This window comes from Tachyglossus aculeatus, chromosome 4, assembly GCF_015852505.1.
Source record: "Tachyglossus aculeatus isolate mTacAcu1 chromosome 4, mTacAcu1.pri, whole genome shotgun sequence".
NCBI classification, from domain to species: Eukaryota; Metazoa; Chordata; class Mammalia; order Monotremata; family Tachyglossidae; genus Tachyglossus; species Tachyglossus aculeatus.
Genome location: NC_052069.1, coordinates 80,459,198 through 80,474,740, shown reverse-complemented (window position 1 = coordinate 80,474,740; position 15,543 = coordinate 80,459,198). Strand labels below are relative to the sequence as shown.

General features: G+C 43.8%; 1 protein-coding gene across 1 annotated transcript in view; it reads left to right on the top strand.

Annotated features, from left to right (window-relative positions):
• FZD6 (frizzled class receptor 6) overlaps positions 1–15,543 on the top strand; it is a 51,606-nt gene that overhangs the window by 23,921 nt on the left and 12,142 nt on the right. The window contains 4 exon segments of the mRNA XM_038745323.1: positions 6,495–6,691; positions 9,665–9,836; positions 9,838–10,683; positions 14,150–14,298. Of these exon segments, the coding sequence (XP_038601251.1) occupies positions 6,495–6,691; positions 9,665–9,836; positions 9,838–10,683; positions 14,150–14,298 (1,364 nt within the window).

Below are 15,543 nucleotides of genomic sequence, written 5' to 3'. Positions count from 1 at the left end.
CCCCACGTGGGGCTCACGGTCTTAATCCCTATTTTACAGATGAGGTAACTAAGGCTCAGAGAAGTTAAGTGACTTGCCCAAGGTCACACAGCAGACATGTGGCGGAGCTGGGATTCGAACCCATGACCTCTGACTCCAAAGCCCGTGCTCTTTCCACTGAGCCATGCTGCTTCTCTACATCTCCTCCAAGAGGCCTTCCCCGATTAAGCCTTCTTTTTTCCGGCTCACTCTCCCTTTTGCGTCACCTCTGCACTTGATCGATGACCTTTGGACATTTGATATTTGCCCCAACCTTACAGCAGGCAGGTGCAAATGATTAATTACTAACATTAATGTCTGTCTCCCCCTCTAGACTGTAAGCTCATTACAGGTAGGGAACGTGCCTGCTAATTCTGTTGTATTGTACTCTCCCAAGCGTTTAGTAAGTTTCTAGTAAGTAAATGCCACTGATTAATTGTATATATGCCTATAATGGATTAAATTTCATATCAGTACCTTTTCTCCCCTGTACTTAAACTGTCTCCCGCTTCTAGACTGTGAGCCCACTGTTGGGTAGGGACTGTCTCTATATGTTGCCAACTTGTACTTCCCAAGCGCTTAGTACAGTGCTCTGCACACAGTAAGCACTCAATAAATACGATTGATTGATTGAACGCTATGTGGTACAGGGATTGTCTGACCTGATTACCCTGTATCTAGAGCTTAGTGCTTGATACATGTTCAGTTCTTAATATAATCATAATTGAAAAAGGAACCGTCCTTCTAAAAATAATCATTCTCTGTAGTACTAAATGCTTGACCCTACACACACAGGCAATCATTTTTTGAAGTGAATGCAGTTTCACTGCTAATGTGGCTGTTTCAATTTCATTAGGTACTATGATAATTACAAATACTTGATGCAGTCCTGCCTATTTTGTTAGCTTCCTCTGGAGTAATTTGAAGATCTTATAGTAATTTGAAGATCTTTCAGGCCATTAAATTGCCAATCTCGTGCACTTAATGATGACCTAATGGCCAAAGTGGCCAATTGTCCTCCAGAGGTATCTAAGTTACTTACAGAGAGTAGCATTTTTGTAATCTAGCATGTCCAAATGTTCTTCGAACTGCAGGGCCCTTGCATCAGAGACTTCTGTCAACTGTTAATATTATTTATTTGTATTAATGTCGGTCTCCCACTCTAGATTGTAAGCTTGTGGGCGGGGAATGTGTCAATCAACTCTGTTGAATTGTTTCTGCCAAGTGCTCAGTACAGTCCTCTGAACACAGAAAGCACTCAATAAATACCATTGACTGATCTACCTACATTTTCTAGTTTACATTTGTATTTATATGCTCCAAGTAAAGCCGTGTATTTGAAACTTGACATTTCTTAGGATGCACTCTTTTTCAAACTGAATGGTTACAGTAACAATTGTTTTTGTAAAATGCCTATATGCTCCAAGTAAAGCCATGTATTTGAAACTTGACATTTCTTAGGATGCACTCTCTTTTTCAAACTGTGAACGGTTACAGTAATAATTGTTTTTGTAAAATGCCTAATGAGTGCAATGCACCATATTAAGTACTCCCTTCACTTGTTTTTTTTTTTTGAAGCATACCAAACTGTTAATGCTGCTGTTAAACAAAATGGTAGAAAATAATGTAAAGCAGTGTAGTCTGAACAGGTAGTAGAGTGAAGCAAAGTTATTACTGATTTAAATCAAAGGCAGGTGGATAGTGAAGATATTCCATTTTGATCGGCTTGACAGTTTCCACTATTTTCATCAAGGAAGCTTATCTTTATTATAGATAATATTCACGGTTTTATAGTTCTCCCATAGTTTTCATTATGGGTTTGGGCTGGAATTCTGTTGGAGAATTCAGGAATGTTATTCTGTCCACACATTACCACAGGAAGCTAGACTCTAAGCTCATTATGGCAGGGAATATCTACCAACTCTGTTGTACTCTTCCAAGTGCGTAGCACAATGCTCAACACACAGTAGGCACTGAAATACCATTGATGATTAGTTGGAAGAAGTTCACATCAGTTCATATACTGAAGACAGTGCTCTGCACATGGTAAGTGCCCAATAAATATCATTGGTTGAAGAGGGTTTGGATAAATTCGTGAATGAGATTCATAATCGGTTAATAGAGGGAAGGGGTGTTAGAAGTTGCATCTCTGAACCTTAATAAGAATAATATAATGATGGTATTTAAGTGCTTACTATGAGCCAAGTACTGTTCTAAGCGCGGGGGTAAATACAGGGTTATCAGACTGTCCCACATGGGGCTCACAGTTTCATTCATTCTTTCATTCATTCAATCATATTTATTGAGCGCTTACTGTGTGCAGAGCACTGTACTAAGCGCTTGGGAAGTACAGGTTGGCAACATATAGAGACGGTCCCTACCCAACAGCGGGCTCACAGTCTAGAAGGGGGAGACAGACAACAAAACAAAACATATTAACGTATTAGGTAACGGAGGCCCAGAGAAGTTGAGTGACGTGCCCAAGGTCACACAGCAGACAAGTGGTGGAGCCGGGATGACACTAGGCCATGCTGCTTCTCAGAAAAGATATCAAAAAGGGTAACTATCAAAGTTTCCCCCAAACATCGTTTGCCACCGTCAGAGGCAGAACGATATAATGCATAGGCCACTGTTGAGAATAGTTTTTCTCGAGTTCACCAGGATCATCAGGAAACCAGCTGTTTGGTACTTTTGAGTTTTTAATAAAGGTATTAATTCACCATCAGCATCAGTAGTAAAAGGGTCTCTGCACAAGGGGTTGGCTAATATTGCTGATCTGGCTCATGCCTCACAGGGGAGGCGGGTATCTGCAGTTAGGGAACACAGAGGTAGCCACTGAGGCAGGGGTGTCTGCTGGCCCAGTTAGTCCATTATGTTACATAACATATGTTACATATAGTATCCTGATAGCAGAGAGCGCAGGGAAGCAGTGTGGCGTGGGGTCCAGAGGACCTGGGTTCTGTGGCTGGCACATAATAAGCGCTTAATGAATGCCATAAATACTGTTCCTGCTCCATTCTTTGCTTTCCATTCATTCGGTTGTATTTATTGAGCACTTACTGTGTGCAGAGCACTGTAATGATTATTCAACGCTATGTACAAAGCACTGTTCTAAGCGCCGGGGAGGTTACAAGATGATCAGGTTGACCCACGGGGGGCTCACAGTTTTAATCCCCATTTTACAGATGAGGTAACTGAGGCACAGAGCAATTAAGTGACTTGCCCAAAGTCACACAGCTGACAATTGGTGGAGCCGGCATTTGAACCCATGACCTCCGGCTCCAAAGCCCGGGCTCTTTCCACTGAGCCACCCTGCGCTATACTAAGTGCTTTGCTTGCTGTGTGACCTTCTGCGAGTCACTTAACTTCTCTCTGCCGTAGTTCTCTCAGCTGAAAGATGGACATTCAGTACCTGTTCTCCCTCATTCACTCTTTCAATTGTGTTTATTTAGTGTTTACTGTGTGCAGAGCACTACACTAAGCACTTGGGAGAGTACAATACAACAGTGTAACAGACACATTCCCTGCCCACTACGAGCTTACTACAGTCTAGAGCGGGAAAGATAGGCATTAATATAAATAAATTACAGATATGTACTTAAAGTGCTGTGGGGTTGAGAGCAGGGAAGAAAAAAGGGAGCAAGTCAGGGCGAAGCAGAAGGGAGAGGGAGAAGAGGAAAGGGGGGTTTAGTCAGGGAAGGCCTCTTGGAGGAGGTGTGCCTTTGACTGGAGTCCCATGTAGGATAGAGACTGTGTCCAACCTGATTAACTTGTATCTACCCCAATGCTTTGGGCAATTCTTGACACACAGTAAGCACTTAATAAATACCGTTAAAAAACAACAGCAACCATACTACATTCTCACGATGATTATCCTAGTAGTGGTCTTTTACAGTAGAAGTCCCACAGCAGAGATTTTGTTAACAGAGATTTTGGGGGGTGAAGGGAGAAGAAACATTTCTTATTCATCAAAACTCACTGTTGGCTCCTTTCTCATCCATTTTATACCCAAATGAAATTAATCGAAAGTAATTCAATGGTAATCTGACTCCATGTAAGTAAATTTGAATGTTCATATTAGAATGTCTTTTCCTAGCAACCAAGATGGTACAAAATTGGTGTAGTTTGCATTGGGTTTTTTTTTTATTTTTTTAATGATATTTTTTTAAGTATTATGTGCCAGGTACAGTACTACGCTCTGGGGTAGATACAAGCAGATCAGGTTGGACACAGCAGCGTGGCTTAGTGGAAAGAGCACGGGCTTTGGAGTCAGAGGTCATGGGTTCGAATCCCGGTTCCACCACATGTCTGCTGTGTGGCCTTGGGCAAGTCACTTAACTTCTCGGAGCCTCAGTTACCTCATCTGTAAAATGGGGATGATGACTGTGAGCCCCACGCAGGACAGCCTGATCACCTTGTATCCCCCCAGCGCTTAGAACAGTGCTCTGCACATAGTAAGCGCTTAACAAATGCCATCATTATTATTATTTATGTCCCACACGGGGCTCCCAGTCTTAATCCCCATTTTACAGATGAGGTAACTGAGCCACAGAGCAGTGAAGTGCTTGCCCATGGTTACACAACAAGCAAGTGGCAGAGCTGGAATTAGAATCCAGGTTCATCTGACTTCCCAGGCCTGTGCCATCTCCATTAGGCCATGCTGCTTCTCATCCTGTAGTTTATCGAGGAGCAATTAATTCTGGTATATATGGTCACGGTGGCACCTGGAGAGTTTGAAGTACTCTACCAGTCTCGGCTATGGGAGGGAGAGTCAAGCAGAGGCATACCCATTCCATTCCTAGCTTGGCCAGTGGCTAGCGAGTGGAAGGCAATCTGCTCCAAGCCAGAACTCGCCTCTGCTAGGCAACAGTGACATGGGATAGAGTCTAGGGCAGAGACTTTAATTTCCTGCACCAAAGGAGGTGGTGGTGAACCACTTCTGTGTTTTTACCAAGAGAAGTCTGTGAATACACTACCAGATCGATTGCAGATCGTCCCCCTCTCCATCCCCCCATCTTACCTCCTTCCCTTCCCCACAGCACCTGTATATATGTATATATGTTTGTACATATTTATTACTCTATTTATTTATTTATTTATTTATTTTACTTGTACATATCTGTTCTATTTATTTTATTTTGTTAGTATGTTTGGTTTTGTCTCCCCCTTTTAGACTGTGAGCCCACTGTTGGGTAGGGACTGTCTCTATATGTTGCCAATTTGTACTTCCCGAGCGCTTAGTACAGTGCTCTGCACACAGTAGGCACTCAATAAATACGATTGATGATGATGATGATAGAGTCTAGGGCAGAGACTTTAATTTCCTGCACCAAAGGAGGTGGTAATGAACCACTTCTGTGTTTTTACCAAGAGAAGTCTATGAATACACTACCAGATCGATTGCAGATCGTCCCCCTCTCCATCCCCCCCATCTTACCTCCTTCCCTTCCCCACAGCACCTGTATATATGTATATATGTTTGTACATATTTATTACTCTATTTATTTATTTTACTTGTACATATTTGTTCTATTTATTTTATTTTGTTAGTATGTTTGGTTTTGTCTCCCCCTTTTAGACTGTGAGCCCACTGTTGGGTAGGGGCTGTCTCTATATGTTGCCAATTTGTACTTCCCAAGCACTTAGTACAGTGCTCTGCACACAGTAGGCGCTCAATAAATACGATTGATGATGATGATGATGATGATGATAGAGTCTAGGGCAGAGACTTTAATTTCCTGCACCAAAGGAGGTGGTAATGAACCACTTCTGTGTTTTTACCAAGAGAAGTCTATGAATACACTACCAGATCAATTGCAGATCGTCCTCTTCTCCATCCCCCCCATCTTACCTCCTTCCCTTCCCCACAGCACCTGTATATATGTATATATGCTTGTACATATTTATTACTCTATTTATTTATTTTACTTGTACATATCTGTTCTATTTATTTTATTTTGTTAGTATGTTTGGTTTTGTCTCCCCCTTTTAGACTGTGAGCCCACTGTTGGGTAGGAGCTGTCTCTATATGTTGCCAATTTGTACTTCCCAAGCACTTAGTGCAGTGCTCTGCACACAGTAAGCGCTCAATAAATACGATTGATGATGATGATGATGTGTCCATGGCGTCGCTAAGGGTGAGAGATGACTGGACAGCATAAGACAATGGTCAAACCACGCAGGGTGACCAACCAGAATTTATCTTTCCAACCGTAAATCAGAATCCGGAGCCCTGAGGAGACAGACATGCACTCCATACCTTATCTTTAAGTATCTCAGAATTCCTGTAGATAAGCCCTATTGTTAGGAAGAAGAAAGCACCGGGGACAAACAGTAATACTTAAAAATATTTACCTCCAGAACCACCTCAGAGTAGGAATAAAAGTGCATTTTGAATAGCCGAAGATAAAAGGGAATTCATTTTATTTGAATATTCCCATAAAATTGTCTAACCAGGAATTTTTTTTTCTCGATAGCCTTTTCTTCCTCTCGCCAATCTGCGCTGTTCACCTGATGTTGACACATTCCTCTGCAGTGCTTTTGTGCCGGCCTGCGAAGAGCAAATGCACGTGATTCCTCCTTGTCGCAAGTTTTGTGAGCAAGTGTACTCCGACTGTAAACACCTGATGGACACTTTTGGGATCACGTGGCCTGAGGAACTTGAATGCAACAGGTACAGTATTCTGAAATGTTTGATATTTTAATATCAGGGTCCCAGCCATAGCAAGCTTAAAGTGTATTATCCCCAGAACAGGCTTAACAGTAACTATGTCCATATTACTCGTTGAGGAAACCCTTTGTTTAAAATATCAGGAAATATAATCTATAGTTGGCTGTTTAATGAAATCAATCAATCAATCATATTTATTGAGCGCTTACTATGTGCAGAGCACTGTACTAAGCGCTTGGGAAGTACAAATTGGCAACATATAGAGACAGTCCCTACCCAACATTGGGCTCACAGTCTAAAAGGGGGAGACAGAGAACAAAACCAAACATACTAACAAAATAAAATAAATAGAATAGATATGTACAAGTTAAATAAATAAATAAATAAATAGAGTAATAAATATGTACAAACATATACATATATACAGGTGCTGTGGGGAAGGGAAGGAGGTAAGATGGGGGGGATGGAGGGGGGGCGAGGGGGAGAGGAAGGAAGGGGCTCAGTCTGGGAAGGCCTCTTGGAGGAGGTGAGCTCTCAGCAGGGCCTTGAAGGGAGGAAGAAGGGAGGAATGAAAGTAGTCCAAGGCTTAGAAATCTTATAAAGATTGCTTTGGGAAGGGGCTGACCAGGCATAAGCCAATATTTCATTCATTCAGTGGTATTAATAATAATAACAATAACAACAATAATGGTATTTTTAAGCACTTACTATGTGCAAAGCACTGTTGTAAGTGCTTGGGGAGGATGAGTAGGGACTGTCTATATGTTGCCAACTTGTACTTCCCAAGCACTTAGTACAGTGCTCTGCACACAGTAAGTGCTCAATAAATACGATTGAATGAATGAATACAGGGTGATCAGGTTGTCCCACGGGGGGCTCACAGTTTTAATCCCCATTTTACAGATGAGGTAACAAGCACAGAGAAGTTAAATGACTCACCCAAAGTCACACAGCTGACAGTTGGCGAAGCTGGGATTTGAACCCATGACCTCTGACTCCAAAGCCCGTGATCTTTTCACTGAGCCACGCTGCTTCTACACTGCTTTATTGAGTGTTTACTATGTGCAGAGCACTGAACGAAGTGTTTCGGAGAGTTCAATACAGCAATAAACGGTCACATTCCCTACCTACAGCAGGCTTACAGTCTAGGGTCCGGGAGACCGACATCAGTACAAGTAAATAAAATTACAGGTATATTTGGGGTTTGGGCCACCAAATCATTTAGAGTTTTGCCAGCATAGGGCCAATGAGCTTGGACTGTATATCCTCTTCCCCTCATGGTTACACCCCTCCATGCCAAGGGAAGCAACAGTAACCCAGAAGGGTAAATATCCATTTGAATGAGATTTTTTTGGTGTATCTCCTGCTGATAATGGGCTCTTAATTGCTTTCTGTCCCTTTTGAAATACCTAGCTTGCAACTGGACAGAGGCATGAGGAGTGGAAGCGGGGAAAGTGGAAGCAGGATGACCCAAATCATGCCCTACATGGTTGGGTTGGGTTGGGTTTGTGCTGGCTTCCCCTCTGTCAGGTCCCCGGTATGCTGTGGTATCAGTGTGATCGTGGCACATCTGCATGTGTGGAAAACTAGAGGAGCTGCCTTTGCCATATATCAAAGCTGCCTTGGGAAGGTCAAGTTATGATGCTTGGTAGACATATAAAATAATTATAACTTATTTATAAATAACAAATATATAGCGAAATGTATAGCGAAGCAGTGTGGCTCAGTGGAAAGAGCCCGGGCTGGGGAATCAGAGGTCGTGGGTCCTAATCCCGGCTCCGTCACTTGTCAGCTGTGTGACTTTGGGCAAGTCACTTAACTTCTCTGTGCCTCAGTTGCCTCACCTGTGGGGATTAAGACCGTGAGCCCCACAACCTGATTACCTTGTATGTACCCCAGTGCTTAGAACAGTGCTTGGCACATAGTAAGCGCTTAGCAAATGCCATTATTATCAGCGCTTAGAACAGTGCTTGGCACGTAGTAAGCACTTAACAAATACTATCATTATTCATTCATTCATTCAATCATATTTATTGAGTGTTTACTGTGTGCAGAGCACTGTACTAAGCGCTTGATAAGTACAAGTTGGTTATTATTATACAATTAAAAATGATTAGCAATACACAGGTACTGTGTGTAGAGCACCATATTAAGCATTTGGGAGAGAACAATACAACAGAATTGGTAGACATGTTCCCTGCTCGCAGACTAGACGGCAAGGTCTGCGTACTATTGCACTTTTCCAAACACTTAGAATGGGAAAGTATTCTGCACAGTGTGGCCTAGTGGAGAGAGCATGAGCCAGGGAGCCAGAAGGTCCTGGGTTCTAATCCCAACTCCTCCGCTTGTCTGCTTTGTGATCTTAGGCCAGTCACTTCATTTCACTGGGCCTCCGTTCCCTCATCTGTAAAATGGGGATTGAAACTGGGAGCCCCACGTGGGACAAGGACTGTGTCCAACCTTGTATCCACCCCAGCGCTTAATACAGTGCCTGGCACATAGTAAGCGCTTACCAAATACCACAATTTATTATTATTATTCTCAGTAAGCACCATCGATTGAGAAACAGAGGGACTGGCAAATGGGGAGAAGTAGCGAAGAAAGAAAAAACAATTAAGAGGGAAAATGCAAAGAGAAAGGGAGGGACACATGAATGGAGTGATGAGAAGAGGAACAGGACTAGAGGCATGGAAAAGGGGGAAAGAACATGGTGAAGATTTATTGGGACAGTGGAAAGTACACGTGGGACAGAGGAGTTAAAGGGTCAGGGCATGGTGACAGAGGATACAGAAAGATGGGGACTGAGGAGTAAGATTTTACTCCATTCTAGATTTTGTTTTATGTGAATTCGTTTGGAAGCTTCACCTGTCAAAGGATTTCAAAGCAGCGATTGTTTTATACTTGGGAATACGGCAGTGAAACAGGAAGCGGTACGTAATGCTGAAGTCCATTTTTGCGATATTATGATCTCTACAGGTTGAAATACTGTGACGAGACTGCCCCCGAGGCTTCCGTCCTCCCCACGAAGCCTCAAGGCCCCCAGATGAGCCCAGTGGAAGTGCCGAGAGACTACGGATTTTGGTGTCCCCGGCATCTGAAGACCGCTGGTGGACAAGGCTACAAGTTTTTGGGGATCGACCAGTGTGCCCCCCCCGTGCCCCAATATGTATTTCAAAAACGACGAGCTCGAATTTGCCAAGAGTTTCATTGGGATCGTTTCGATATTTTGCCTTTGTGCAACCCTGTTCACGTTCCTTACCTTCCTAATCGATGTTAAACGATTTCGATATCCCGAGAGGCCGATCATTTATTATTCAGTCTGTTACAGCATCGTCTCTCTGATGTACTTCATTGGATTCCTGCTGGGCAATAGTACAGCTTGTAATAAGGCAGACGAGAAGCTAGATCTCGGGGAAACTGTTGTTTTAGGCTCCCAGAATAAGGCTTGTACTGTCCTCTTTATGCTTCTGTATTTTTTCACCATGGCAGGCACGGTCTGGTGGCTGATTCTTACCATTACTTGGTTTCTAGCCGCCGGCAGAAAATGGAGTTGTGAAGCCATCGCGCAGAAGGCTGTGTGGTTTCACTCAGTTGCCTGGGGTATGCCCGGATTTCTGACCATTATGCTCTTGGCCATGAACAAAGTGGAAGGGGACAATATCAGCGGCGTTTGCTTTGTTGGTCTTTATGACCTGGATGCATCTCGATACTTTGTATTGTTACCGCTCTGCCTGTGTGTGTTCGTCGGGTTGTCTCTCCTTTTAGCCGGCATTATCTCTCTAAATCACGTACGTCAAGTCATACAACACGACGGCAGAAATCAAGAAAAACTGAAGAAGTTTATGATTCGCATAGGGTTTTTCAGTGGCTTGTACCTTGGGCCACTGGTGACGCTTCTCGGGTGTTACGTCTATGAGCAGGTGTACAGAGTTACCTGGGAAACCACTTGGATGGCAGACCACTGTCATCGATACCACATACCGTGCCCTTACCAGGTAAAAACCGCCGCATTTTATGTCCTTTACGCTTAAAAACAGAGCGGTCAGGGGAACTCGTTGCGGACGTTTTGCCGGCGATTTCAGTTGGAAAGTCCTTCCATTTTCTGGACTCCGGTACTGCCCTATCGGGTCAGTTAAGACTCGTTCAGTGGCTATATGAAATGAGGCCTGGAGAGTGTCTGACGTGGGCCGGAGAAAGAGTGAAAAAGAAGGAGCATTTCCCAGTTTGGGGTTTTCTAATTAGGCAAAGCAGAGTCATAGACCAAAGTAACCAAGACTTAATTTGCATTGAAACCTATAAGTAGGTGCCAATGTCAGGACCGTAGGATGAATGCTGGGAGAGGCTGCCTTCTCTCCATCCAGCCTTTAAATCTCCCTCTTGCTCAGAGGGGCACTGAGAAATGTTGGTGTTCAGAGCCTCGCTGAGGACAAATTCAACCCTGCTGTTAATAATGATGGTATTTGTTAAGCCCTTACTATAAGCCAAGCAGTGTTCTAAGCACTGGGGTTAGATACAAGATAATCAGGCTGTCCCACATGGGGTTCACAGACTTAATCCCCATTTTACAGAGGAGGTAACTGAGGCACCGAGAAGTGAAGTGACGTGCCCAAAGTCACGCTGCTGATAAATGGCGGAGGATTAGAACCCACGATCTCCAACTCCCAAGCCCGGGCTCTTTCCACTAAGCCATGCTGCTTCATAATTGCAGTGAATGTAACTTGTTTTAGACATTGACTTTTTCTGTTTGTGTTCCCAAAGCCATGTTTTCATCCTGATTTGGCTCAAGTCCGTTTTGTCCATTCTTAAAGAAGCATTTGTTCCTGTGATCTTTGATTATCGGGATTCTGGTGGGCTTACAAGTACCTCTCCAGAATTTACCTTGGTGTACACATTTCCTTTCCCCTTCTTTTGAAATGGTTCGACTGCCTCGGTACAGGGATTAAAGTCGATTTTAAATTAGGGTTAGATCATGATAATTAGATACATAGTGACAGATCTGCTAGCACAAGGAGTATTAGTATTTATTTGTATTTATTGAGCACCCACTGTGGTGCAGTATCCTATATAGGTGCTTGGGAAGTACAGCCTAAAGAAGTGATATGTACCCTGCTCACAAGAAGATTACACTCTCACGAGAGGGATTATACGTTATACATCTTCCGTTTAAACTGAAGGGAAGAAGACACTGAGAAGTAACATGGCCTAATGGAAAGAGCATGAGCCGGTGGAGTCAAAGGTCCTGGGTTCTAATCCCAACTCTGCCACTGACCTACTGTGTGACTTGGGACAAGTCACTTTACTTCTCTGGGGTTCCGATTCTTCATCTGTTAAATGGGATTTCATTACTTGTTCTTCCTCCTACTTAGACTGTAAACCCGGAGAAGGACAAGGGACCGTGTCCAACTGGATTATCTTGTATCTACCCAACACTAAGTAAAGTGCTAGACACAGAGCGCTCACCAAATGCTACAATTATTATATTGAAAAAAAGTCAACATCTACCCTTAATACTGGATTCCCTCTACTTTTAGCTGGACCTCATGTTAAACTGGATGATGTCTGTTGATCTAATCATCCAAGTGTCCAATGTTTAAGACTATAAAGTAGACTAAACCAGAACAGATTGAAATGATCTTCTTAGGATCGAAAGTATTCACACAGCAAAGTCACTTGAGTTTAAATGTTCTAGATTGTTGGTGGCCAGAGTAGTTCTTCACTTATTCTGCCGCACCTAGTTATCATTTTTACTGCTATTGTTGATATTGGGCCAGTCTCGATAGTGTGGCCTAGCAGTCTAAGGCTCTGGATTTAGGGTCCAGTCTCCTTGGAAGCATGGGTTCGAGTCCCTCAGTGACAATACTGTTGGGAAGCAGCATGGCCTAATAGGTAGAGCACGGGAGTCAGAAGGACCGGGTTCTAATCCTGGCTCCGCCACTTGTCTGCTGTGTGATCTTGGGCGAGTCACATAGTTACCTCACCTCTAAAATGGGGATCAAGACTGTGAGCCTCATGTGGGACAGGAACTGTGTCCAAACTGATTTGCTTGTATCCACCCCCGCGCTTAGTACAGTGCCTGGCAAATAGTAAGTGCTTAACAAATGCCATTATTATTCATCATCATCATCATCATCATCAATCGTATTTATTGAGCGCTTACTGTGTGCAGAGCACTGTACTAAGTGCTTGGGAAGTACAAGTTGGCAACATATAGAGACAGTCCCTACCCAACAGTGGGCTCACAGTCTAAAAGGGGGAGACAGAGAACAAAACCAAACATACTAACAAAATAAAATAAATAGAATAGATGTGTACAAGTAAAATAAATAAATAAATAAATGAGTAATAAATATGTACAAACATATATACATATATACAGGTGCTGTGGGGAAGGGAAGGAGGTAAGATGAGATGACGAGGGGGAGAGGAAGGAAGGGGCTCAGTCTGGGAAGGCCTCCTGGAGGAGGCCTTATTACAATATTATTATTGTATTAAGCATTTACAGTGTGTTAAGCAATGTGCTAACACTGCGATAGATACTAGGTCATCAGACCGGACACAGTCCCTGTCACACCTGGGGCTCTCGGTCTACGTTTATTATTCTTCCTCCATGGTGGCAGGCTGCAGGGTATTGATCGCTGCTTCAGGCCTTCTAACGGTGATCACATCACCAGTCCACTTGGGTTGGGAGGAGTTTGGTGTCTGTCATCAGCCCAGGCCTTACTCCAGCTTCTTCTAGCTCACTGCCACCTCTTCACTGGCACTCCTGTCCCCGGGAAAGTCTGCTCACTGCCACTCACTCTCCTGGCTAAAGACAGCGTTTTTCATTCTGTTGCCCTCAGCCATGTTATTATTTTGCTTTGTGACTCAACAATAATAATAATAATAACGATGATGGTATTTAAGCGCTTACTACATGCAAAGCACTGTTCTCAGTGCTGGGGAGGTTACAAGGTGATCAGGTTGTCCCACGGTGGGGGGCTCACAGTCTTCATCCCCATTTTACAGATGAGGGAACTGAGGCCCAGAGAAGTGAAGTGACTTGCCCAAAGTCACACAGGTGACAATTGGTGGAGCCGGGATTTGAACCCATGACCTCTGACTCCAAAGCCCCTGCTCTTTCCACTGAGCCACGCTGCTTGCACTTACTACATGCCAGGCACTGTATTAAGCGCTGGGGTGGATACAGGCGAACCAGGTTGGACACAGTTCCTGTCGCACACAGGGCTCACAGTCTCAATCCCCATTTATAGATGAGGTAACTGAGGCACAGAGAAGTGAAGTGACTTGCCCAAGGTCACACAACAGACAAGTGGCAGAGCTGGGATTAGAACCCCTGGCCTTCTGACTCCCAAGCCCATGCTCTATCCACTATGCCATGACTCATCCTAGTCATTATCATTATCTTTTCAGGACAATATTGCTGTTGGTGTTTTCTCTTGAGTGCTTGTTTTTATTTTTTAGGCAAAAGCACTAGCAAGACCAGAACTGGCCTTATTTATGATCAAGTATCTGATGACACTAATTGTTGGCATCTCTGCGGTCTTCTGGGTGGGAAGTAAAAAGACCTGCACAGAATGGGCCAGTTTCTTCAACAGAAATCGAAAGAGAGAGTAAGAGGAACTTTTTTTTGCCATTGCCTGTTTTAAGTGTTTTATACAATTATGCCTTTTGTGTTACATATAAGTGATCCTGTTAAATGTTGACTTTGCTTACCACATTCTCACAAATATCTAACTGGTTCTTGAAATGGCAGCAGAAATGCTGCATACACTTTCACCACTGGAAGTCTGTGAGTTAAAGTTGGTCCCCTACTAGTCGCCATTTATACTCACTCTCTTGGAGAACTCATTTGCTTCAAATAACATCTCCATGCGGATGATTCCCAAATCTCCCTCTCCAATCTTGATCTCTGTCCTTCTCTCTAATCTCCCATTTCCTCCTGCCTTCAGAACAGAACATCTATTTGGATGCTCCACCGATATCTAAAGCCAAACATGTCCAAAACAGAATTCCTCATCTCCCCCCACCATAACCCTGTCCTCCCTCCGTCTTTCCTGTGACTGTAGACAAAACCATTATCCTCCCTGTGGCACAAGCCCCCAACCATGTCATTTTCCCCAACTCATCTGTCATTCAATCCACATAGTCTGTCAAGATCTGTCATGTCACGTTCTGTCCATTCTGCCCTCATAACATCGCTAGAATCCCCTCCTTCGAAGCTGCTGTCACACTGATCCAAACACTTTTTTCCACTGTGTGACTACTGCATCAGCCTCCTTGCCGATCTCCCCGCCTCCTGTCTCCCCACCTCTAATCCGTGCTTCACTCTCCCCAAATCATTTTTCTCATGAACTGTTCAATCCATATCACTTCACTCCTCAGAAATCTCCAGTGGTTGCCCTTCCACCTCCACATTAAACAGAAACTCCTTACCACGGGCTTCAAGGCACTCAATTGCCTTGTCCCCTACTACCTTTCCTCACTGTTCTCCTCCTGCAACCCATTCCACACACTCCACTCCCCTAGCTCCAACGTACCTTCTTACCTCAATCTCATCTAATCCTCTGGCGTGGAACTCCCTGCATCACTCTCCCCATCTTCAAAGCCGTATTAACATCCCATCTCTTCCAAGAGGCCTTCCCTGACTACACTCATTTCCCTTAAACACCCTCCCCTCTCTGTCTCCTCGTGACTACGTGTTAATATTCACTTACAGCCCCACAGCACTCCGTGTGCATATTCTTCTACGCTATTTCCGCTATCTGTAATTTATTGAAATGTCTGTCTCCCCCTCTCCCAAGTACTTAGTCCAGGGCTCTGCACACAGTAAACGCTCAGTAAATACGACTGACTGA